Source organism: Macaca fascicularis, chromosome 3, assembly GCF_037993035.2.
Source record: "Macaca fascicularis isolate 582-1 chromosome 3, T2T-MFA8v1.1".
Classification (NCBI taxonomy): Eukaryota; Metazoa; Chordata; class Mammalia; order Primates; family Cercopithecidae; genus Macaca; species Macaca fascicularis.
The window spans coordinates 52,288,976-52,315,234 of NC_088377.1; the positions used below are offsets into that span (position 1 = coordinate 52,288,976).

Sequence of the window (26,259 nt, forward strand, 5' to 3'; positions counted from 1 at the left end):
CTCTGCTGGGCTGCCCCTGGGAGGTGATGCTTCAATCTGGGGTGCCATAAAGAACAGAAGAGGAGGAAGGCCTTCAGAGCTGGGGAAACAAAGGCCTGGAAGCATGGCTTTGCAGGGTGTTTCTGGGGAGGAGTAAGAGTGGGGTGTGCAGTGTGACAGGAAATGAAGAGGTGAGGCGGGGGCTCTGCTTGGAGGACTTCCACTGCCATCCCTAAGAGCATGCATTTTATTCTGGGCAGCTGCTGCTGAAGTTTTAGGACCCTCCATTATCATTGCCCAGGTGATCAAAGCTGGCTTCCTTCCTTCCTTCCCTCCCTCCCTCCCTCCCCCCTACCTCCTTCCTTCCTTCCTTCCTTCCTCCCTCCCTCCCTCTCTCCCCCTTTTTTTTTTTTTTCCTAGAGATAGGGTCTCACTCCGTTGCCCAGGCTGGAGTGCAGTGGTGTGGTCACAGCTCACTGCAGCCTCCCAGGCTCAAGCGATTCTCCAGCCTCAGCCTCTTGAGTAGCTGAGACTACAGGCGCATACCACCATCCCTGAATTTTTTGTTTATTTTTGTTTTAGAGATGGTGGGGTCTTGCTATGTTGCCCAGGCTAGTCTCAAACTCCTGGGCTCAAGCAATTCTCCCACCTTGGCCTCCCAAAGTGCTGGGATTACAGGTTTGAGCCACGGTGCCCAGCCTGGGTCCCCCAGGGTCACAGGTACCACACTCCTCCTGCCTTACCCCTTTGGGAACTTCAGGACCTCTCATGGCCCACGTGGGGCTGAGTGCTACCGTGTGCTGGACACAGGGCTGGCTGCAACTCCTTGGTGCCCCATCTCCCGGGTCCTCTTGAAGAGTGAGGGGCTGAGTGTGTATGCCCGAGATGACATGTCCCCTGCCTGGTCCCCTCCCTGCTCCAGCACAGCTCTAAGGGTAGCAGAACACTAATTACAGGGATGTGTGGGAAATGATGGCCCCATTTTCTCACCATTGCCACCACCACTGCTGACTCCTACCCAAGTTCCCACCACAGGCCAGGCTCTACAGCGGGCAGGTGTGGCTGAGCTGGGCCGGCTGGGCTGGTGCCCTGCCTCTGGTGGTGTTAACAGCCTCTTCCAATGCAGGAGCCTGGATGCCAATCTTGACCCTTACAAGCTGTGTAATCCTGGGCAAATACTTTGCGTTTGCTAAGCCTCAGCTTCTCATCTATAAAACGGGTACGGGATTCCTTGTAGCACTGTGATGAGGGTGAACAAATGATCACTGTAAAATCCCTGGACCAGAGCCCAGGAGGCTCACAGCAGGTCCTTGGTGAGTTTCTGTGCCTCCCTGCCGTTCTAGTTACTCACTCATTCATTCACTCACCATCTCTGAGCTCAGCCAGGTGCCTAGCCCTGTGCTAAGTGCTCGTGTGAAACAGTGCTAAATGCTCATGTCAAACAATACTAAGTGCTCACGTCAAACAGTACTAAGACACACACAGAGACACACACATACACACACAGAAACACACACAGAGACACCCACACACACACACAGAGTCCCCCCCACACACAGACACACACAGAGACACACACACATACACACACACATACACTCACAGAGACACACAGAGACACAGACACATCCACACAGAGACACACAAACACACCCACACAGAGACACACCCACAGAGACACACACACACACACAGAGACACACACACACAGAGACTTAGCTAAGTGCTCGTGTGAAACAGTACTAAGTGCTCACATGAAACTGTGCTAAGTGCTCACATGAAGTGGTACTAAATGTTCATGTGAAACAGTACTAAGTGCTCACATCAAACAATACTCGCCGGGCTCGGTGGCTCGAGCCTGTAATCCCAGCACTTTGGGAGGCCGAGACGGGCGGATCACGAGGTCAGGAGATCGAGACCATCCTGGCTAACATGGTGAAACCCCGTCTCTACTAAAAAATACAAAAAACTAGCTGGGCGAGGTGGCGGGTGCCTGTAGTCCCAGCTACTCGGGAGGCTGAGGCAGGAGAATGGCGTAAACCCGGGAGGCGGAGCTTGCAGTGAGCTGAGATCCGGCCACTGCACTCCAGCCTGGGCGACAGAGCGAGACTGTGTCTCAAAAAAAAAACAACAAAACGGTACTAAGTGCTCGTGTGAAACAGTGCTAAGTGCCCATGTGAAACAGTATTAAGTGCTCATGTCAAACAGTACTAAGTGCTCATGTGAAAGTGCTAAGTGCTCATGTGAAACAGTACTAAGTGCTCACGTCAAACAGTACTAAGTGCTCATGTGAAACAATGCTAAGTGCTCATGTGAAACAGTGCTAAGTGCTCACATGAAACTGTGCTAAGTGCTCACGTGAAACGGTACTAAATGTTCATGTGAAACAGTGCTAAGTGCTCAAGTGAAACAGTACTAAGTGCTCATGTGAAACATTCTGAGTCCTCCGGGTGTTTCCAGGCCAAAGGAATAGGAACAGATGGGCAAAAGGGGGTTGGCCTTCTCTAAAGGCCAGGGCCCCTTGCCCCTTATGTGGCCTGCCGGTGGCACTTGGATTTCACCCACAGAGCTACCCAGGAACCATGGCAGTTTCTAAGCAGGTCCCAGGGGTCTCAAGGGGGCAGCCTAGAGAGAAGTGAGAGGGTGATGGCGCCACTCCCCAGAGGAGCACAGTGGCCTTGTGAAATGGGTATGGGGTCCAGAACGGACAATCACAAATGGAATTCTTAGTAGCTCTATGCCCTTGGGTATGTCATTCCTCTCTAAGCCTCAGTTTCCCCACCTGGGAAATAAGGATAGCGTAGCATTCTTGGATTGCTGAGAAGATACAATGAGGCCAAGTGTGCGGTGTGATTGATCAGATTCAGGTGCCCAACACGTGAGTTGTTGATTTTCTTTCTTTTTTTTTTTTCCTTTTTGTTTTTTCAGGCCAGGCACCATGGCTCATGCCTGTAATCCCAACACTTTGGGAGGCCGAGGTGGGTGGATCACCTGAGGTCAGGAGTTCGAGACCAGCCTGGCCAACATGGTGAAACCCCATCTCTACTAAAAATACAAAAATTACCCAGGAGTGATGGCGTGCGCCTGTGATCCCAGCTATTAAGGCTGAAGCAAGAGAATTGCGTGAACCCGGGAGGCGGAGGTTGCAGTGAGCCAAGATCGCACCATTGCACTCCAGCCACTCCAGCCTGGGCAACAAGAGCGAAACTCCATCTTAAAAAAATAAAAAGCTATTTTTTTTTCTTTATTAGAGACGAGGTCTCACTATGTTGCCCAAGCTGATATCAGACTCCTGAGCTCAAGTGATCCTCCTGCCTCGGCCTCCCAAAGTGCTGGGATTACAGGTGCGAGCCACTGTGCCTGGCAGAACTGTTGATTTTAACTGTAGGATTATCTGCCTGCATGACAGAAAAGCAAGCTGAGGCTCAGAGAGGAGCCCCAAGTCACATACACCCAGGGGAGAGGCAGATGCTGCATTTGAGCTGCCACTGAGCACAAGGCAGAGACGCCACACGTGGGAAGCCTTAGAAATGGTCTCCCCTGGCCAGGCACGGTGGAGCACTCCTGTAATCCCAGCACTTTGGGAGGCAGAGACAGGAGCATCCCTTGAGCCCAGGAGTTGAAGACCAGCCTGGGTAACATAGTGAGACCCTGTCTCTAAGAAAATATTCTAAAATTAGCCGGGAGTGGTGGTGCCCACCTGTAATGCCAGCTACTCTGGTGGCTGAGGCGGGAAGGTCGCTTGAGCCAGGGAGATGGAAGCTGCAGTGAGCTATGGTCATTCCACTGGACTCCAGCCTGGGCGACGGAGAGAGATCCTGTATCTAAAAAGAGATAACAATTAAAAATAAAGATAAAAAGTCTTCCAGCTGGATGCGGTGGCTCATGCCTCTAATCCCAGCACTTTGGGAGGCCGAGGCAGGTGGATCACCTGAGGTCAGGAGTTCGAGACCAGCCTGGCCAAAATGGTGAAACCCCGTCTCTACTAAAAATACAAAAAATTAGCAGGGCATGGCGGCGGGCGCCTGTAATCCCAGCTGCTCGGGAGGCTGAGGCAGGATAATAGCTGGAACCCGGGAGGCGGAGGTTGCAGTGAGCCGAGATCGTGCCATTGCACTCCAGCCTGAGCGACAAGAGCAAAACTCCGTCTCAAAAAAAAGTCTCCCTCCTAGAATAAAATGAGGCGACCCAGTATGAGAGTGTGGGTACGAGGACTTCCCGCAGCCTCCCCCAGGCAGCAAGGGAAGGGAGGAAACCGAGTGTAAGCGGACGGCGAGCGGGCGGACACCCACAGGGCCCGGCCCCACCTCGCGCTCCGCGTGGCCGTCAGACGCGGCGCCTTTAAAGCCCAGCAGGGGGCGTGTCCCTGGGCGTGTCCGCCCGGAGCCCCGCCCCGGGGGCTGGTAGCCTCGGCCCCGGGAGGCTGCGCCGGCTCTGGCTCAGCGGCGGCTCCAGTGGCAGCGGCGGTGGCGGCTAGGCGGGCTCGGCGGCTTCTGTCCCTCGGGCGGCTGCCCACTCGCTGCCCAGGGCGCCCGGACACACGTGGGCGGCTCGGCGATGGCCCGCGCCCCGCGACGTGGCGGGCAGGCACCGGGGCGCGGGACCGCTCGGCCCGAGTGAGCCGGGGCCGCGCTCCCGCCCTCGGCCCGGGCCGCCCGGGATGGCCGTGGCGCCGCTGCGGGGGGCGCTGCTGCTGTGGCAGCTGCTGGCGGCGGGCGGCGCGGCGCTGGAGATCGGCCGCTTCGACCCGGAGCGCGGGCGCGGGGCTGCGCCGTGCCAGGCGGTGGAGATCCCCATGTGCCGCGGCATCGGCTACAACCTGACCCGCATGCCCAACCTCCTGGGCCACACGTCGCAGGGCGAGGCGGCCGCCGAGCTGGCGGAGTTCGCGCCGCTGGTGCAGTACGGCTGCCACAGCCACCTGCGCTTCTTCCTGTGCTCGCTCTACGCGCCCATGTGCACCGACCAGGTCTCGACGCCCATTCCCGCCTGCCGGCCCATGTGCGAGCAGGCGCGCCTGCGCTGCGCGCCCATCATGGAGCAGTTCAATTTCGGCTGGCCGGACTCGCTCGACTGCGCCCGGCTGCCCACGCGCAACGACCCGCACGCGCTGTGCATGGAGGCGCCCGAGAACGCCACGGCCGGCCCCGCGGAGCCCCACAAGGGCCTGGGCATGCTGCCCGTGGCGCCGCGGCCCGCGCGCCCTCCCGGAGACCTGGGCCCAGGCGCTGGCGGCGGTGGCACCTGTGAGAACCCCGAGAAGTTCCAGTACGTGGAGAAGAGCCGCTCGTGCGCACCCCGCTGCGGGCCCGGCGTCGAGGTGTTCTGGTCCCGGCGCGACAAGGACTTCGCGCTGGTCTGGATGGCCGTGTGGTCGGCGCTGTGCTTCTTCTCCACCGCCTTCACCGTGCTCACCTTCCTGCTGGAGCCCCACCGCTTCCAGTACCCCGAGCGCCCCATCATTTTCCTCTCCATGTGCTACAACGTCTACTCGCTGGCCTTCCTAATCCGTGCGGTGGCCGGAGCGCAGAGCGTGGCCTGTGACCAGGAGGCAGGCGCGCTCTACGTGATCCAGGAGGGCCTGGAGAACACGGGGTGCACGCTGGTCTTCTTGCTCCTGTACTACTTCGGCATGGCCAGCTCGCTCTGGTGGGTGGTCCTGACGCTCACCTGGTTCCTGGCGGCCGGGAAGAAATGGGGCCACGAGGCCATCGAGGCCCACGGCAGCTACTTCCACATGGCTGCCTGGGGCCTGCCCGCGCTCAAGACCATCGTCATCCTGACCCTGCGCAAGGTGGCAGGGGATGAGCTGACCGGGCTCTGCTACGTGGCCAGCACGGATGCGGCGGCGCTCACGGGCTTCGTGCTGGTGCCCCTCTCCGGCTACCTGGTGCTGGGCAGTAGTTTCCTCCTGACCGGCTTCGTGGCCCTCTTCCACATCCGCAAGATCATGAAGACGGGCGGCACCAACACAGAGAAGCTGGAGAAGCTCATGGTCAAGATCGGAGTCTTCTCCATCCTCTACACGGTGCCCGCCACCTGTGTCATTGTTTGCTATGTCTACGAACGCCTCAACATGGACTTCTGGCGCCTTCGGGCCACAGAGCAACCATGCGCAGCGGCCGCGGGGCCCGGAGGCCGGAGGGACTGCTCGCTGCCAGGGGGCTCGGTGCCCACCGTGGCGGTCTTCATGCTCAAAATCTTCATGTCACTGGTGGTGGGGATCACCAGCGGCGTCTGGGTGTGGAGCTCCAAAACTTTCCAGACCTGGCAGAGCCTGTGCTACCGCAAGATGGCAGCTGGCCGGGCCCGGGCCAAGGCCTGCCGGGTCCCCGGGGGCTATGGCCGTGGCACGCACTGCCACTATAAGGCTCCCACCGTGGTCTTGCACATGACTAAGACGGACCCCTCTCTGGAGAACCCCACACACCTCTAGCGACACTGGCCTGGCGGGGGGTGGCTGCTGCCCCCTCCTTGCCCTCCACACCCTGTCCCCTGCACCCACTAGAGACAGCTGACTAGCAGCTGCCCAGCTGTCAAGGTCAGGCAAGTGAGCACCAGGGGCTGAGAACCAGGGCCGGGACCCCTTGAGGCTCATTAGGGGAGATGGGGGTCTCCCCTAATGCAGGCGCTGGACCAGCCCGAGTCCTCACAGGGTCCTAGGGGAGGATGTGGAGAGGAGGGGGCAGAAGGGTCCAGCCAGAGTTTATTTAATGATGTAATTTATTGTTGCGTTTCTCTGGAAGCTGTGACTGGAATAAATCCCCGCGTGGCACTGCTGAGTCCTCTGTGGCTGGGAAGGGGGGAAGGTAAGAGGGTGAGGGCCCTGTAGCAGTCTTTCTTGTAAGCAGAGCTGGCGGTGGGTGCTGGCACCCCCCAATCGGAGGAAGTGCCCCCAGAACAGCTGTGCATTGCAGGAGTCCCAGACACCATGTGTGCGTGTTTTCCCCTCCCGCCCGTCTCTCTGTTTCCAAATGGAGAGAGGGACGCCTGTGGGATGTTCAGGGAATCCCCCAGGGTGACGCGGCCCCAGGGAGTCCAGTTTGAGGCTGTAGATTCGTTTTCCTTCTCTGGGCCCTTGCTCTCCTCACTGGCGTGGAAAGTAAGGGTGTCAGTCTGTGTCAATGTCATGAGGGCCTCCTCCCTGGGGGCTTGGAAATTTGCTAGTGTCTGCCTGGCTCCTCAGGGCCTCCACCAGGGCAGCCCCAGCCCGCTCCCTGGCATCTCCAGGTGGGGTGAAGGTGAGACTGGACTGGTCTGTGGGCCTCTGGGTAGTACAGACATGCACGCGGAGTTGGGAAGCCCTTGAGTAGAGTGGGAATTGGGCTCCTAGCTCCTAAGCTTGTCAGATTTGAGTTGCTGACAGCAGCGGTGGGAATGAGGCAGCTCGGGGGTTGTGCAGAGCTCCACACTGGGGCAGGTATGGGGAAAGGTCCCGTGTCCATCCGCGTGCTGAGGTAGCTCAGGGTTACTAGGACCTGCCTTGTTTCTGTGGGCTGGGTAGCTGGGGACATGTGGCCATCTGGAGACCCCTATTGGCTTGGGGTCAGACCCCAGGGCCCCATCTTGGCTGTTGTGACTCCAGCCAGGTGAGGGTCTTAGTTACTACTGTCCCTGAGTGCCTACTACACACAGCCAGCATTTGGTGTCAGTGCCAGGAGGTCCCAGAGGTCCAGCCCTGCTGCCAGCCTCACTTTAGAGCCACGGGGAGGCTCCAGGAGGGGAGACGCTCAGGTGCTAAGGTTGAATGGTGAGGCGGAGCCCCAAACCCAGGGCCTCTCGGGCTGGAGCACTGTGCCCTACCCCCAACCACCAATCCCACAGGGACAAGAAAAATTCAGTGAGAATCAAAGAGGTTGGGTCAAGCTCCCAGAAGACAAGACCACCGTGGGCTGAGGGGGTTAAGGGGTATCCCTCACCACAAGGAGCAGTGGTGCCCCAGGGAAGCTTACAGCCCTCGCACCTGTTCTTAGGCTGTTTATTGCTCGGGGAACGCCCTCTCCATCTAAATCCTTCCCTTTGCACAGAGTGCACATTAAGCAAGTCCCCATGTGCCTTTGACCAACAAAGCCAAATGACCCTGCCTCCTTGTAATGCTGCAGGTGAGGGTGTTTTTTTGTTTTGTTTTTGTTTTTAATTTGAGGCGGAGTCTCACTCTGTTGCCCAGACTGGACTGCAGTGGCGAGATCTCAGCTGACTGCAAACTCTGCCTCCCAGGTTCAAGCCATTCTCCTGCCTCAGCCTCCCGGGTGGTATCTACCACCATGCCTGGCTCATTTTTGTATTTTTTTGTAGAGATGGGGTTTCACCATGTTACCCAGGCTGGTCTTGAACTCCTGGCCTCAAGTGATCCATCCGCCTTGGCTTCCCAAAGTGCTGGGATTATAGGCGTGAGCCACCACACCTGGCCATGCGAGGGTCTTTGAGTGGGAAAGAGAATGAGCTCATTAGAGGCAGTGAAGTGCCCACACTGGGCATGGGAGGGGCAGAGGCTGCAGGGTGCTGGGCTCACAGGCAGTGTAAGGGCAGTGGGAAGGGCCTATACCAGGGCGAGGACAGCTGGCACGAATGGAGAGGATTCCAGAGACTTGGGAAGAGAAAGATAGGTGGGGTGTGGGAAAGGCGGGGGGAGGATAAGCATCCAAGGGCACCCACCTGCCCCTTCTTCCTTGCTGTCAGTGACCATGTCCTGCTCAGCAGACACCAGCCTGGTGCTGGTTTCCAGGGCAGCTGGGATGGGAGCACAGACAGGCAGTGCAGGGTCAGGACAGGCCCCAGGGGGCTCTGCTTTAAGGCCAGAACCTGGGAGGCAGGGCAGGGCCCTGCCAGCTTTCTCAGCCCTGGAAGATGCTATGGAAATAAGTTCTAGGCCCTGGAGGAAAGGGAAAAAGGAAACGCAACCCTCTCACGTGATCCTGCTCCCCACCCCCGCGTTTCAGATGGGAAGTGTTTAGATGGCTTGGCTGCTGGAACGCATAGCCAGGCAGTTTGAGGCCAAGCTGGAGTTGAACCCAAGTCTGCCTCTAGAGCTTTCGTGCGTTCCACACCAGGGATCCGATTAGGTCCTGGTGGGGAAAGGCAGGGTGTATGCCTTGGCAAGGTTATGTCCCCAGAAGCTGGACAAAGCGGGTGGGGAGTAGACGAACGCCCCTCCCACTGCCAGACCTCTCCCCACACCCATTAAAGAACCCTCCAGGGCCAAAAAATGCCTTGAAAACCCACACGTGCTGGCATGTGCATCGAGTGCCCGAGCCCGGGCCTTTCCCTTAGTGGCCCTGGCGCCCAGTATTTGGGTCTTCAGAGTGCAGCATCACACACCTGCAAGCCTCTTGGGAGGCTGACCCTGTCCCTGTGGGTCTGCGCTTGTGTGTGGTGGGCCCGAGATCCTCCTGCTCCCAGGAAGTCGCCCCCCTCAAGCAGCTCCTAGACACAGCAGTCCCAGATGTTGAAAAGCCAGGAGGCCCAGGGCCGGGGTTAGGAGAGCGCAGTTAACGGGAGGCGAGTTCCCCAGGGTCCTCTAGAGATGCCCTGGCCGCTGGCCAGCAGGAAGAGGTGCCCCCTCTGAGTGGCTCTGTTGGAATCCAGATGCCACCTCACTGCCAACCAAGTCTACTGACCATGTCCCCTCCCCAGAGACAAAATTTGAGGAGAAAGAAGAGTGTGCAGGACAAGGACAGGCCTCAGCTGACTCCCAGGTCATGACTCAGGCCCCTGTCTTCAGAGATGGAGTTCCCATGCCCCCATTTGCAGTCATCAAAGTGGCTGCCCCACAAGGTCACAGCCTGGTGAGGCAGTGGCTAAGAGTGTGCTGAGACCAGGACACGACCACGACCAGAGGTGACCACCCCAAGGCAATACCTAGTGTGTGCCTGGGAAAACTACCGGAGGAGCAGGACTTCACAGAGGAAGGCTGGGAGCCCTGAGTGTCACTGTCACCCTGCAGAAAATGTCCAGAGGGGGCACGGCACCCTTCTCCAGAGCTGGAGGCCGGAGCGGATAAGCTGTGCAAATTCAATTTGCTGTTGGGGCAAGCCCGCTTCCTCCAGGCAGGACGAAAATTCCCTGAGCGCTCTGTGTAGGCCCTGGCTTGCCCATGCTTACCAAGGCCGCAAAGCCACTCAGCGGCAGAACCTGCGCCCAAGGCTCCGGCCTCAAAGGCTCTTCCCATTACACCAGCTTCACCTCGTTCAGCTGGTCAGGAACTGGCAGTTTAATTTCTCAGTGCCTGTGCCCACAGCAGTGGCTCAGCAAAATCTCTGTATTCCATTGGCGGGTGGCTGCCTAGCAGCACCCTACGCACATCAGCCAGTCAAACTTTAAAGGATAAATGAAGGCATAAATAAAACACGATTAGACGTGGTAGAACCGTCAAAGCTGAGTGCATAGGAATTCATTATACTTTTTCACTGTTTCTGTGTGTGTCTGAAATTTTCCTTGAGGCCGGGCATGGTGGCTCACGCCTGTAATCCCAGCACTTTGGGAGGCCGAGGCGGGCAGATCATCTGAGGTCAGGAGTTCAAGACCAGCCCGGACAACATGGTGAAAACCTGGCTCTACTATAAATACAAAAACTTAGCCAGGCGTGGCGGCGTGTTCCTATAATCCCAATTACTCGGGAGGCTGAGGCAGGAGAACTGCTTGGACCCAGGAGGTGGAGGTTGCAGTGAGCTGAGACCACGCCACTACATTCCAGCCTGGGTGATGGAGTGAGACTCCGTCCCCACCACCCCCCAACTTTTTTTTTTCCCTGAAGGAGTTTTAAAGTGGCAGGAGTTTCCCCATAGTGAAGGCTTAAAAATCTATTTTCACCCTAATTCCTAGTTTCAAATGAAGTTTTTCGGGGTTTTAGATGGAGACAGGGCCAGGAGAGGCTTGAAAGCAGTATTTCTTTCTCTGGTTAAGAACACTGAGAGGCCCTCTGACTCTGGAGGACAAGCCTTCAGAGGACCTGGCTCCAAGGGTCAGTGGGAAAACAGCACTCAGAACAGCACTACTCACCCCCACCCACCAAGAAAGAGCATGAAGAAACAGCCACCAGAATGGTTTCTTCTTTATAAACACAAGTACATGAGGTTTATTTGAAATTCCAATTTATTACAAGTTCACCCTTTAATGGGGCCCTTCCTCCTTGAAGACAATAATAAAAAAACAACAACAACAAACAATTCAGTTGTCACTGAAGTGGGAACACAGGATTCTCACTATGAACAAGAACAGACTGGATGTAGGAGGCAGGGGAAGCTGGCGGTGGTGGGGTTATGAAGCTGTGATGTCAGTGCCAACTCCATGCCTAGAGAAGGGACGGTAAACTACCCAGCAGCCCTGGAGCAATCCCCGTCGTCCTTGGGCAGGAGGACGGAGAAAGCAGGGGCCACACTCCGCAGTTTAATATTGAGAGGCTTGATTCTCATGTTCTAGGAGCTGCAGTCCCCTTGGTGGACTTTAATTTAAATAGGTACAGAAGAGCTTGGGTGCTCAACATTTCCAAATTCAAAGGTGATAAAAAAGAAAATTAAACCCTGTTTTGTACTTTTATCAAAATCCATCATAAAAGGGAAAGAAGACTACAAAGTTTTGCCTAAATATAACAACTAGAGCTAGACTGGTTGTGGGATGGGGCTCTCAGAGCTTCTCTGTTGCTCTCTCCTCCCACCCCCCACTGACACTGACCACTGGAATCTTCAGGTTCTTGAGGAGTTCCAAGTCTGAGGTCAGAAAGGGCATGGGAGGCAGCAGACGCGGCACTGCCCCACCCCGCCCCCGCCCCCAGTGTTGCTGCTTGCCTCGATGAGCCTCTAACCCAACTGCTCTGCAGGAGAGTGGATGGGCTGAGGGAGAAGCCAGGGAAGTTAGAGCAAACACATTATCATAGAAACTGTACTGTACATGTGCCAAAGCGAGATGTCAGGAGTATCTTACAAGATGTTCTTTATACAATATCACTGCTGAAACAAGCAACTTTTAATAACTAGAAAAGTCAATTTAAAAAAAAATTAAACATTTAAATTCTTCCTGCTTTTCTTCTGCTCCCCTAAGAGCTTGTCTGGTATGTGGGTGGGCTGGGCTCCAACACCCCTCTGGCCAGATCCATCAAAGTAAAGGTTATATGCATGATTATAAGCAGGACTCCAGTCTCTAAGTGAAGTGCCTTAGTTTTGTTTTTTGTGGTTTCTTATTTTTATTTTTTTGGGGGAGGGGAGCTGTCACAAAGAAGGGGAGAGAGATTCAGGAATGGCTCCAGGACACGTCCCTTTACTCTGCCAAGATCAACTCAAAAGACCACAACTGTTTCATGATGCTGGTGAATACAGAATTCTGTATGGCACTCACTGATACTGTCACCTGAGAGGAAGACGGGGAAGAGACAGAGTATGGGCTTAAAGAAACAAGACTGTATATAAATACAGATTAAAAAAGAAAAATCGCCACCATCTTCCCTGTTGGCCTGATTACCCCTGATCCTGCTATGTAACACAGCAATCCCACCCCTGGAGACCAGAGGGGCTTGGCACTGTGGTAAAAGCCAGAGTGAGAGGGGCCTTAGGAAAGAAGGCAGGAACAGGAACTGGGTTCACCAGAAAAGCTAGACCCTCAGACTCCTCCTGGAAACTCTCAGAAGGGAGGGTTATGGCCCTCTTCGTCCCTTAATATTTCTGGACAAAGACCACCAACCCAATAATAAGCCCCATAAAGAGCTGTTAGAAAAACAGCATAAGCTTGGGATGATGGGCGCTTCTGGACTCCCTGCGATCTCTTCAGAGTTCTCAGTCTTCCTCTCTCACCTCCCTCCCACCCTCCCTCGCTGTCCCCCCACCTCAGATCCCTTACCACAGCCCTGCCTCTCTACTTCTTCTGTCTTCGTCCCCTGGACTGTCCAACGGGCTCTGGCTCACTGTCCCCTTCATCTTCAGCAAGCCTATCAGGAAACTTCTTGCGCTTCCTGCGGACATATGGGTGGCCAGGAAGGTGTTTACGCAACAGAGCCACTAGACACTGTTCTGTCTTCGCCATGCAGCTTAGCACATGGCTGCCACGGCAGTTGTAAACCTCAGCATTGGTAAACACTTGCTTCATGTCAGTAAGAAACTCCTGCACAGAGCGGTAGCTCCCACAGGAACATTTGTTCTGCACTGTCTGAAAGTCCATGGGGTGCGTGATCACATCATAGTAGTCCTCGGCCTCATCTCTGGTCACAGGCTCCCTGTGGAGAAGAACCAAATAGAGAATCTGCATAGCCTTGACGGCAGTGCCCATGCTAAGACACATCCTAAAAAGCAAGGGCTTGGCTGAGAGCCCCTCAGGGGTTCTGGAAGCTTTTAGAACCTGCTAGGCCACTCCTCTCCCCTGCACCTGAGAACACAGCGCTCACCTGAAGGGCCAGCTGAAGCGGTACTTCACGATCTTGTGGAGGATCTCTTCACACTTCTGCAGCTCCAGGCTTTGCCTCCGGGAGCTCCGCTTGGTCTGAAGCACCTGGCAGGAAAGAAATAACAATGTTATTATAGATTCAAGACAGGAGGAAGAGTGCATAGGGCAGAAAATAAGTGTATCTGCTCAAAAAAGGAAGAGTTCAACTATTTCCTTGGCACAGAGGTGCTGAAACCTTCTGACATTCAAGTCAGGGAGCACCCTCGGCCCAGGTGGCAGGCATCTTCCCAGTAGTCCACTCGCTCGCCCCCGCAGGGCCATGGCAATCAAAGCAGCAGAGAGCAGGCAGCAGAGGCCGTCTTCACCAGCAGTCCTACTGGAGGTCGGCTGAAGGGGGCCACTGTCAACAGGACACTAGCTCTCGGAGAACAGGTGGACCTGGGGTTACAGTGACACCATGGAAGGGCATCAACAAGCCACTGCAGAAAGCCAAACAGGCTATCTGGGTCACCAGCAGCCAATTCTGTGGGGGTGAGGTGCCTCTGGGAAGAAAAGCAAGAGGTCCAATTCCCTTCCTGGGCTCTTCCAACGTAGACATGTGAGGGCTAAGTGGCTAAAGAGAAAAGGGGCGGGGCCTCCATTCCAGGTAGCCATAACAAAGCTGTGACTCACAGCAGAGGCCACACAGAGCCCAAGGGGTGAAGGCTGGGCAAACCGAGCATCTTCTAATGCCCTATGATCTCCCCAATGGCCTGCCTTAAGCCCCTAACTCCAATTTGATCTGTCAAAACAAGCACCTTTTCAAGAGTTTCTTTTTTGTTCTTCAAAGCTCAAGTGAGATCTAAAAACAACTAAAATTACATTGGTTAAGGAGCAGAGGGGAGGGTAACGTCCCTCCCATAACAACTGTCGACTCAACTGTAAGTGAGGCTCCAACATTGCTGACATTCCCACAATGAAGACCCAGCCCCTCTGAGCCCACTGGAGACACATGGATACTATTTTTAAATCCTTAATAAGTTGCAGGCTGCCCACTAACTAGTTTGCAGGCTACAGCAGGGGAATGCCGGACATAGCTGTTCCTGGAGGCCCTGCTGCTTCTGTCTGCCTACAGATTCACCCATCTGCCTCCCCAGCCTCCCAAGTTTGGGAAGAAGGAGCGGGGAGGCTCCCCTCCCACCTGTTGCCTGATGAATTCCTAATTGCTGGGGTTGGGAATAAGAAACAGAAAGGTTAGAGAAGGGATGATAAATAATTCTCACCAATTCATCCACCTCAGTGTCATCCACAGGTGGTGCCTTCGGCTGAGACCTCCTGGTAGAGTGTGGCTTCTTACCCGGGCGCCGGCCGGACCTTGCTGCAGGGGGGATGACGCTGTGCTTGCCCCGGATGGTCTTTCGAGGTCTCACTGAAACAAAAAATAAGGATTCAGCACAGAACAACCAAAGGTGAAGGGAGGAGCATCTTCGAAATGGGGGAAAGGGATGCAGGGAGAATCCTTTTCCTGGACAAGGAAAGCAGTGGCTTCCTTTGGTTTTAAGGTGCTCTTGTTATTTTATCTTGCCTTACCTAAAAGGACACTAAAAGGCAGTGGCAGCAGATGAAGAATGGGTGCTTTTACTGCCAAAGCCCTTCAGAGGGCCAGGTCCTTCGGTACTTCTGTCCTGCCCCAGTTCTGCAGTTACTCCCAGCCATAAGGCCCCTGCAGGAATCAACTGTAAACTCTCACTCAGGAGAAGCCATTTGCTAATAGGTCAGCCTGGATTTCCCACAGCCCAAGCTCAGCCTGAGCAAGTGGATATATTTACACGTGAGATGGAACTGGATTGTAAAACAGACCCTGTGATGGCCAGGCGTAGTGGCTCATGCCTGTAATCCCAGCACTTTGGGAGGCTGAGGCAGGCAGATCACGAGGTCAGGACATTGAGACCATCCTGGCTAACACAGTGAAACCCCGTCTCTACTAAAAAAAAAAAAATACAAAAAAATTAGCTGGGCGTGGCGGCAGGCACCTGTAGTCCCAGCTACTCGGGAGGCTGAGGAAGGAGAATGGCGTGAACTCAGGAGGTGGAGCTTGCAGTGAGCCGAGATTGCGCCATTGCACTCCAGCCTGGGTGACAGAGTAAGATTCCAACTCAAAAAAAAAAAAAAAAAAAAAAAAAACCACACAACAGACCCTGTGTTTTAATTCCCAGAGTTATTCTACACTCACCATCAGAATCTTTTCAGAGAAAAGGTGGTACTTCCATGAAGGGCCACAAGGCTGCCTCATTAAATACAATTTAGGGCTAGTCCCCTCCACAGAGACCTGCCCAGGGTCGCCAATGAGAGAATAAAGAAGACAGGCCAGGCGTGGTGGCTCACATCTGTAATCTCAGCACTTTGGGAGGCTGAGGCAGGTGGATCACCTGAGGCTGGGAGCTCAAGACCAGCCTGACCAACATGGTAAAACCCTGTTTCTACTAAAAATATAAAATTAGCCAGGCATGGTGGCACATGCCGGTAATCCCAGCTACTCAGGAGGCTGAGGCAGGAGAATCGCTTGAACCCAGGACGCAGAGGTTGCAGTGAGCCAAGATCACGCCATTGCACTCCAGCCTGGGCAACAAGGGTGTAACTCCATCTCAAAAAAGAAAAAAAAAAAAAAAAATACAAAGGCACTGAGACTACTTGTGTCTCAGGTTTACAACAGGTGCTCAGCATCAAGCCAACCAGCATTCCTCAGTGAGCCCTGGGAAACAATGCCATGAGGATTAGCTCCAAGCTTTCCATCACCTTCCCTTGGGGAGTGGGGAGATGACACTGGACACAGATAGGGTGTCTAGGAAGGCAATGACACAAAGAATCGAGAAACACTACTTTCCATTCTATTTCTAGATCACGATAACCCTTCCTTGGCTACTTTAGGGTCTCTAGCTCAAGCCCAGGCTAGTAAGAAAAGGTAAGAAGCTGATGCTTAGGTGCTACAGCCTTGAGCTGCACTGGGGAACCACATCTTTGGTGGTCTGAAAGATAGAGTTGATAAAAAGCTGTGAAGTACCAAATACTTCCTAGATCCTTTTGGCAAGTAGAGGCTGCAGAAACCTAGAAAAACAATTCCTTGGAAAGGGAGCTACAATGTAGAAGTGGAAAGCAATCACTAGCTTAAAAATAAAAGAATCAGGACAGGCGTGGTGGCTTGCGCCTGTAATTCCAGCAGTTTGGGAGGCAGAGGCAGGCATCTATCACAAGGTCAGGAAATCGAGACCATCCTGGCTAATACGGTGAAACCCCATCTCTACCAAAAATACAAAAAATTAGCCAAGTGTGGTGGCGGGCACCTGTAGTCCCAGCCACTTGGTAGGCTGAGGCAGGAGAATGGCATGAACCCGGGAGGCGGAGGTTGCAGTGAGCTGAGATCGCGCCACTGCACTCCAGCCTGGGTGACAGTGAGACTCCGTCTCAAAAATAAATAATAAATAAAAAATAAAAGAATCTGTATACTACCATATTCAGGATCTGCTCTTAGACAGATCTGGCACAGTGGCTCACACTTACAATCCCAGCACGCTGGGAGGCCAAGGCTTGAACTCTTGAACCCAAGAGTTCAAGACCAGCCTGGGGAACATGGTGAGACCCTGTCTCTACAAAAAAGCTGGGCATGGTGGCACGTGCCTGTAGTCACAGTTACTCAGGAGGCTGAGGTAGGAGGACTGCTTGAGCCTGAGAGATCAAGGATACAGTGAGCTGTGATCATACCACTGCACTCTAGCCTGGGTGACAGAGCAAGATCCCCATCTCAAAGAAAAAAAAAAAAAAGAAAAAAAGAAAAAAAAAATATGCTCCCAAGTCACTGACTCTGATCAACAGAAGATGATATCCCTGAATGCAGGACTGAAGGGCCATTTGTTCACTTACCCTGGGATACCTGAAAAATCAGGCGTAGTGAACAAACAAAAAGCCCGTAAGAACGCGAGAGCTTAAGGTGTCCCACATCACACCTCTGGAGTATGGGGGAAAAGTGGGAGGATAGGAGAAGACGTGCAAGCCCAAAGTCGTTAGGGTTTGGCAGTCTCACTATAGTAAGAGACTGGTCGTGCCAGGCATCTAGTCTCTCACTCCTTATACCAAGTGTGACCATTCAGAGCTGCTATGATCTTGGGAACTGAACCACTGCTTCGAAAGCTCATTAGAATTTTGATCTGCGGTCCGTTTTCTACAAACCTGTAAAGAAAAGTGTGTGGGCCAGGTGCAGTGGCTCACACCTGTAATCCCAGCACTTTGGGAGGCCGAGGCAGGTGGATCACCTGAGGTCAGGAGTTCGAGAACAGCCTGATCAACATGGTGAAACTCCGTCTCTACTAAAAATACAAAAATCAGCCAGGTGTGGTGGCGGGTGCCTGTATAATCGGGAGGCTGAGGCAGAGACTAAGGTAATCTGAGGTAATACCACTGCACTCCACCCAGGCCACAGAGTGAGACCATCTCAAAAAAAAAAAAAAAAAAAAAAAAAAAAAAAAAGTGTATTTTGGAAAGAGGTAGCCTGTTAAAAGAAAGGCCAGACAAGAGGACATTAGCCACGAACACAAGACTCTCCAACGGTCATGAGAAATGAACATGAGAGAATGAGAGTCAATGTGGTGAACACAAAAGATGATGCCTTTTTTCCTACAGGCATCTAGTGAGAACAGATCTGAACCTTCCTAACATCCTTCCCCCTAAGCCTTCAAACAATCAGTCATCTCTTTTTAAACCAGCAAAGCTATAGCCCTGCACACTGCAGGGAGGAGAAAATCACTGTAACCAGAGAGAAAAAGTCACTCTCTGAAAGCAGCGATAAAACAACAGCCAAAAGAACTGTTAGGAGATGGCAATGGGCCGAGAGCTTCCCCCACTGTCCCCATATGCCAAGGAGCTGAGAACCAGCAGCCTTGGCATAAATATACTTGGGACCATGAATTCTACTGAATCTTAGAGCAAGTGGGCTGATGTTACTGAGACCAAGCCACCTTCCCTCCTACCAGGCAGGTAGTTAAATGCCATCTTGGAAACCCATTTAAACCCACAGCAGCTAAGTTACGCCACAGTCACAACACGAGAGAAAAGGAAGAGAGCAAGCCGGCCACACTACCTACTGCCAAGCCAGCCTTTCCAAGCGTTCCAAGCTTAGAAAGACTGTGAAATCAACTACAAAGGAAGACAAAATACTTACATCGCAGACCAGCCACTTCATAATCTTCTTCCTCCTCCTCCTCTTCTTCCTCCTCTTCCTCTTCATCACTCTCATCATCTTCACTGTCCTCAGAAGCAGACTCTTCAGTATAGTTCCTGTGGGTAGAAAAAATAATGTAGGGAACACAGTTGTAGCCCAAAGTGGTCCTAAGAAGGGTTCAAATCCCATAGGGATCAGGAAACTTCTCTTCACAGACTAGATATGTATAATGTATGACAATACAGAGAGGGAACCTGAATGTAAGCCAGGAGAGTTTTTCACAGAAATGAAAAACGAAGTTTCAACAGCATGCCTCCTTCTGCCAGGCCACAGACAGTTTGGACAAGATACCAAAGGCAACAGAAATCAAGACCAAAATGCAATCCTACCCTTCCCCACACAAAGCAATACAAAACACTATTTCTTTTGTCTCACAAAAAGAACCAGATAATGTAACACATCAGGTACTAAAAGCTGTCCCCACCTCTGAGGTGGACTGAAAGAATAAACAGAGCCCAGACAGGTGTGACTTCACCTTCATGGCCCCCTTCCAAGAGCTGAAACAGCTTGCAGATGACCATAACATCAAAGCAGTGGTAATCCCAGCTCGGAACAGCTGGTCCAAAGCCCCACCATTTCAGAGCAACATATCTCATCTCTTAAGTGCAGCTGGGATGGAGTGTGAAAGAACCTGCTAATACTGTTAAGGTGGGGTCAGGATCAAACAGCTCTGCCCTTTAAAAGGAAGCCCAAGCCGGGTACAGTGGCTTATGCCTGTAATCCCAACACTTTGGGAGGCTGAGGCAGGTGGATCACCTGAAGTCGGGAGTTCGAGATCAGCCTGACCAACATGGAGAAACCCCATCTCTACTAAAAACGCAAAATTAGCAGGGTGTGGTGGCACATGCCTGTAATCCCAGCTACTGGGGGTTGAGGCAGGAGAATCGCTTGAACCAGGGAGGCAGAGGTTGCAGTAAGCTGAGATCGCGCCATCGCACTACAGCCTGGGCAACAAGAGCTAAACCCCGTCTCAAAAAAGAGAAGCCCAAGCCAGAGTGCCTATAAGCTGCCCATTTTACAACCCCAAATTTCAATGTGGGAAACAACAGTATTATCTTGGGCGAATATAAGGTGTCTCCTCCTCTTTACAAGGCCCTGTGTTTGGCCTTATTGAGGATTCGGGTAGAAAACAAAGCACAACCTCTACTCTCAGGGAATTCATAATCTCATGGGAGACAGACATGTATAAAACCAGAGACAAGATCCATGAACCAAAATACTATTTCAGAGAATGAAGGTTCAGCTGAAACACAGAGAAACCATGAAGCCTAAGGATGCAAGCACTTTTCAAAAGAGCAATGAAATGTCAGCAAAGCCATGGGCAATTTACCCACTGGGAATTCCGGGCAGAGAATGCTCCCAGCTGGGAGAAAGGCACAAGAGGAAAGGATGAACAATAAACAGTCTGTAACAAGCACACAGATATGGGATCTAAAGCTAATTGAAAACCCAGGCTGGTGTTGTATAAGAGTCTCAGAAGTGAGGACAGGAGTTGGGACTTTATTCTAGAGGCAAGGGGAAGACTGGAAGTTTGTGATCAGGAATGTGAGCAGATCATTGCCTTGTGCACAGCATTCTGGTATTGCAATAGATGGGTGGATAAGAGGGGACAAGATGTGATATAAGAAAGAGGAGTTGAGAAGCCTTTGGTGACAGATGTAGAAGGGACAAATGAGAGCGGAGACTATGGAGAATGGAGAGCAAGAAACTGGATCATAAAACATCTGGGCATTGGACTGATATCGTGGCAAATTAATGGGTATGTAGGATGAGGGAGAGACATTCATGTTCAAGTTGACACCCAAGTTCTACTCATGATAGGGAAGAAAACATTATGTATGGGTAAGGAAGGTAATCAGTGTGAGATTTTTAGCAGTGGGTGATTGCAGAAGTAATCATGAAGACACAGGAAGTGGGCAACAGGAGGCTAAAGGCAGAGAGAGAGATTTCATTACTTGAGAAGAAGGTATGGTCAAGAAGACAGAGAATGTGGCTGGCAGTGAAAACTAGAAATGTCAACATTCAGCTAAAATTAGATCAGAGTCCTTTGAGCTCCTACTGAAGTACTGTAAATGATCAGTTTCTGCTCCCAAAAGATGAACTTAAAGCTCCTTAGACTCATTCTGTTTGAATAACTCAAGCTTAATTATAACAGCTATTCATATTTATTCATTCAATTATTTTTAAAAGAAAAGATTCTCACCTGCCACGGGAGTTGCGCCTGGCAGTAGCAGGCTGGCAAGCTGGGCACTGCCACTCACCATCTGGTACTTCATAGAGGGCCGGCCTCAGACAAAACAGGTGGAAGGCTTTATTACACTCATCACACAAGATCAATTTGTCATCCTCACCTGCAAAGAGATAAATGTGAATAGCATTGTTGGGAGCACAGCAGCAGTCAATGAGCTGTAAGGAAGAGGCAATCACCCTACAATTCACGGCACACGAGAAGACGTGTTCCATAGAATGCTACCCAGCTGCTGTTTTGTAAATGCAGGCATTTTCTAAAAAGAAATATAGCATAACTTAAGACTATAGATAATTTAGGAATCAGCTCTCCTAATTTATATCCCAAAACCTACCTATGGCTAAGACAGGACAGTTAACAATTACTAAGAGGCACAAAAAACCCAAGTGAGAGCAGGAAATTTTGCTGCTCTTTTGACCTCCTCAAACGTTTCTCAACTTATGCCTAATGGGTTCTCTCTGTGTGGTGTTTTTTGTTTTGTTTTTTGTTTTTTTTTGAGACAGTCTTGCTCTGTCGCCCAGGCTGGAGTGCAGTTGCACAATCTTGGCTCACTGCAACCTCCGCCTCCCAGGTTCAAGTGATTCTCCTGCTTCAGCCTCCCAAAGTGCTGGGATTACAGGCGTGAGCCACCACGCCTGGCCCCTGACGGGTTCCCTTATATTCGAAAAAGTGTTATGCTGAGTCAACTTAATATGGTCATCTCTCCTTCCAACCTTCATTCTAGAGCAATTGAACGCTTTACAGCAACTGAATTTTACGTAGATCTTTTCATCTCTAACCTAACTCAGAAAATAACTCTAGCCAATGAAAAGCCAATCACAAAAGGGCTTCTAGCCATGAAGTTCCTTTTGCACACACGAGACTGCATGCTTCTCACTTTAACTGGACCACCTTCTGCTGAAAGCACGTATCTTACTTCACAGATGACTAAAGTTCTGAGCCAATCAAAGGATATAAAACTAAACTAAAATAGTTAAAAGGATTAACTAATTTTGTTTTCTGTAGAAAATCAGGAGATTGAAGAGATCAATTGCTTTTATGTTACGCTCTACAATGAGGAACAAAGGGAGTGCTCTGATTCCCTGGCATGACATTTCAAAGACTGGCATGTTACAGACCTCCAGGAGAGTAAAATCTATACCATACTTATATTCTGTGTACACAAAATTCTTTTGGGTAGAAATGAAGATCTTGGGAATAGAAATCCTACTCCCGCTGGGCATGGTGGCTCACGCCTGTAATCCCAGCACTTTGGGAGGCTGAGGCAGGTGGATCACCTGAGATCGGGAGTTCGAGACCAGCCTGACCAACATGGAGAAACCCTGTCTCTACTAAAAATACAAAATTAGCTGGGTGTGGTGACACATGCCTACAATCCCAGCTACTAGGGAGGCTGAGGCAGGAGAATCGCTTGAACCCAGGAGGCGGAGGTTGCGGTGAGCTGAGATTGTGCAACTGTACTCCAGCCTGGGCGACAGAGCAAGACTCTGTCTCAACAAAAAAAAAAAAAAAAAAGAAAAGAAAAGAAAAGAAATTATACTCCCTAATACACCCACATAAGCAAATTTGATTTAAATATACCTTTCTTTCGACAAACTTTGCACCTAGCATTTTCTGCAGACATATCCCACTTGATACAGGCATCAAGCATTCCAAGCAGCACGTGCATCCTGGAGAAAGTCTGAGCTTCCCGGATTGCTGTCTTCCATTTCTCCAGTGCAGATGCAACCTAAACAGAGACCAAACCAGGCTAGCATTACTACAGTGACCAAAGACACCGAGAACTAGGAACAGGTGACAGTATGAGTGAATTCTGAGGACACTTGCCTCCTAGAACTTCACTAATCTAAACTATTTATTCTTACAGAAAAAAATCAAGGCTCCAAAGGGTGAAAAAAACTTGCCAAAGGTCACACAGAGATGCAGTGGGAGTGGATGGATGACTGGGGACAAGCATCTTCTAGGGACCAAGACTCAGTATAATTTAAAAATAGGATCACCTGTATGCTGTAAATGCTATAATGCAACAATTTTATACAGCTAATAAAACTCTGATTTAAAAGATAATAACCTACCACAACACCACCAATCCAATACCACAGCTGGATTTCAATGCCCTGCCCGAAGCAAAGAGGTCCTTGTGAAGTAATGAATCTCCTAAAGGAAAAGAGCCAGTTACCCTGGAAGGCCATGGGCTTTAAAATACAGGTGCCAAGGAACAAAGATAGCCGAGTTTGTTCCGAAGTGGGGTACTACACAGACTGGGGTGAGGGATGAGGGGAACAGGGCTGCTTTTTCTCTTTCCTATAAAAATAGAGAATCACAGAGAGCCCTGTGTATATAAATTTATGGGTAACAAGTACTATAAACACACACACACAAATCTACATTTAAGAAGCTGCTGAAGTTCAACTGGAAACTGACTGATTCCTTACTCCAACCTCCGTTGTAGATATTTCAACATCTGCTTTGAGAAACAGCAATCTCCTCCCTTACTTTTGCAGAGCTCCACAGTAAACTGAGGTCCACAATCACAGCTGCCTTGCTGTCTTCTCCCCTGATAAATGGAGAGCTGACAGACACTACTGCAGATTCTTTTCTTGAGAGGATAATCCAAATCTTTTCAATGGAATATCAATGTAAGAATTTTAGGTTCGGTTCTTTAAAAGTGCTTGAGAACTGGCAGGGAATGACTACAAATAGGCTTTGCTGTCCTCTAGCGGACACTCACATGTAGTGCACACAGTATGGAAGGAAACAGTCCTGGGCAGTCCTGCTTTTTACTATTTCCTATCAATGCTAAAATCTCAGCATACAACAGCTTATCCGACCTCATTAAAACTTTTTTTTTTTAATTTGAAGGTATTTTGGGAATAGGCTTATTTAACCTTTGTTAAAAAAACAAATTTTAAGTAGTATCACACAGTAATAGGTAGCCCTTGTAACTGGCTTCTTTCACTAAGCATGTTTCTAGGTTCATTCGCAAAGCATGTAACAATACTTCCATCAGTTTTACTGCTGAACAGTATCTCACTGAATAGATGTTCCACATTCTGTTTATCCACTCATCAGCTGACAGATATCTGGGCTGCTTCCGTATTTTGGTTATTCAGAATCACCCCATCTTACGATGGGTCAGACCTAGGACTTCACAATGGTGCAAAAGTGATACACATTCAGCTGGGCGCAGTGGCTCACGCTTGTAATACCAGCACTTCAGGAGGCTGAGGCGGGCGGATCACAAGGTCAGGAGTCTGAGACTAGACTGGCCAATATGGTGAAACCAGGTCTCTACTGGTTTTTGTAAAAATACAAAAATTAGCCGGGCATGGTGGTGCACGCCTGTAGTCCCAGCTACTTGGGAGGCTAAGGCAGAAGAATCATTTGAATCCGAGAGGTGGAGGTTGCAGTAAGCCAAGATTGTGCCATTGCACTCCAGCCTGGGCGACAGAGTGAGATTCCGTCTCAAAAAAAAACAAAAAAAAAGTGATACACCTTCAGCGGGCTCCTTGATTTATGATACGGTTACACCCAGATAAAACCATCGGAAATTATAAATACTGTAAGTCAAATAATGGGTTTATTGTGACACAGCCCCATCCTAAATTCAGGAGTATCTATAATCAGGATGTCAGGACAAATGCCACTAGAGTAAACAATCAAACAAAACCCAGGATTTTGCCAAATAATAGTCTTTTCTATTTAATTCAATAAAACAAAATAAGCATTAAAAACTGAAATCATCCACTATTACAAAAAGATTTGAGAGAGAATCCATTTTTATAAATAAGGAAACTGAATCCCAGATTAGAGACTGATAGAAGCTCATGCAACAGCCTAGTGCCAGTGAAAAAACTTTGGCCCTTGCTAAAGTGGAAACCTTCAAAGCAAAGAGCAGTGGAAAATTTCAAAGCTGTGGTTGAGTTGACCTCTGGTGGGGAACCACAGGGCATAATGCCATTTTAATGCAGAACACTGCTGAACTACTTAGTAGGCAGCCTAGCTGATTTTCCAAGAAACTCTTCCATGCTTTCCATTTATGTACTGTGTCTGGACCTGCAAAGTTCTCACATTTTCCTCCCCAACTAAGCTAAGAACAAGTCTCATCTGACAAACTGAGTTTACTTCACTGTGGAACACGGGACTCAAGAAGTTAATGAGAATCCTACAGTGACGGGTGAGTTCTCAATGAGAAGAAAGCACTGCTGCAGGAAAAGAAATGGAAAGGACAGATGTGACTCTTGGACAGATCACATCAAGAAACTCTTCTGTATTCAACTTGAGTTAAAAACAAAACCTATGTAGTAGTAAGACTAAAACCTATGCCTAATGAGAAGAGATTTAGCTAAGGAGACTGTTTAATATCTTAGACAGTCTAATATCTTAGACTGTTAACTGTTTAATATCTTAGACATCATCTAAAAGGTTACCTAGGTGCTATATACAGTCATTTAAAAGGAACACAGGGCCAGATGCTGTGGCTCCTGCTTGTAATCCTAGCACTCTGGGAGGCCAAGGCAGGTGGATCACTTGAGCCCGAGTTCAAAACCAGCAACATGGTAAAACCTTGCCTCTACAAAAAATACAGAAAACAGCCAGGTATGGTGGCACATGCCTGTGGTCCCAGTTACTTGGGAGGCTGAGGTGGAAGGAACACCTGAATCTAGGAGTTTGAGGCTGTAGTGAGCCAAGATTGCACCATTGCATACACCAGCCTCAGTGACAGAGTGAGACCCTGTTATTCACTCATAAATAAAATAAGCATAGGCTGGGGCATGGTTGCTCACACCCATAATCCCAGCACTTTGGGAGGCCAAGGTGGGAGGAGTACTGGAGCCCAGGAGTTCAAGACCAGCCAGGGCAACGTAGGGAAACCCCTTCTCTACAAAATAAAAAAATACATAAAAATTTAAAAATTTGCCAGGAATGGTGGCAGGCACCTGTAGTTCCAGCTACTCGGGAAGCTGAGGTGGGAGGATCACGAGCCTGGAGTTTGAGGCTGCAAAGAGCCAGGATCTGGCTACTGCACTTGAACCTGGGCAAAAGAGTGAGAACCCATCCCAAAAAGTAAAGAAATTTTTAAAAATAAAAGAAATACAGGAAGGTGAAAACTAAATCCCAGCAAGATAATGACATACCACATAGTAAGTGTCTGAGCTTAAGTAATGAATTAAACTTTTATCTAAACTGAATTTTCTTTCTCCACCCTGCTTACCTCTTATCCAAAATTATCCTCCCCATATCACATATCATCCTCGGCCTCAGGAAGAAATGTAGGGGGAACACGACAATTATGTACAAACATATGATAAGCTTTGGAAAGGACAGCAGACTCACTCTATGTAAATGGGGAGGACAAACAAGAACCAGCTGTCAGTGACAAAGAGGCCAATTTCAGTTTTATGCTGCCCCT

At 50.7% G+C, this 26,259-nt stretch overlaps 2 protein-coding genes across 6 annotated transcripts in view; one reads left to right on the top strand and one right to left on the bottom strand.

The window, feature by feature from the left end:
- Positions 1–4,409: 4,409 nt before the first annotated feature.
- On the top strand, positions 4,410–6,754 carry FZD9 (frizzled class receptor 9). The gene has a single exon (XM_005549363.4). The coding sequence runs from the start codon at positions 4,640–4,642 to the stop codon at positions 6,413–6,415; it is 1,776 nt and encodes a 591-aa protein (XP_005549420.3). The 5' UTR covers positions 4,410–4,639; the 3' UTR covers positions 6,416–6,754.
- A 4,268-nt stretch (positions 6,755–11,022) lies between these two features.
- BAZ1B (bromodomain adjacent to zinc finger domain 1B) overlaps positions 11,023–26,259 on the bottom strand; it is an 83,171-nt gene continuing 67,934 nt past the window's right edge. For 4 of the 5 annotated variants that reach the window (XM_074034686.1, XM_074034684.1, XM_074034685.1 and 1 more), the window contains 6 exons: positions 22,428–22,575; positions 20,802–20,949; positions 18,539–18,654; positions 14,610–14,755; positions 13,349–13,452; positions 11,023–13,180 (listed from right to left, as the gene is read on the bottom strand). In XM_074034686.1, coding sequence (XP_073890787.1) covers positions 12,823–13,180; positions 13,349–13,452; positions 14,610–14,755; positions 18,539–18,654; positions 20,802–20,949; positions 22,428–22,575 — 1,020 coding nt within the window. In that variant the 3' untranslated portion in view covers positions 11,023–12,822. The remainder of the gene's footprint in view (positions 13,181–13,348; positions 13,453–14,609; positions 14,756–18,538; positions 18,655–20,801; positions 20,950–22,427; positions 22,576–26,259) is intronic. The other variant, XM_065541798.1, reaches the window with a different exon arrangement.

What these genes read in the sequence shown, in the direction of transcription:
- FZD9 (XM_005549363.4), top strand. Translation starts at nt 4,640, where the DNA reads ATGGCCGTGGCGCCGCTGCGGGGGGCGCTGCTGCTGTGGCAGCTGCTG.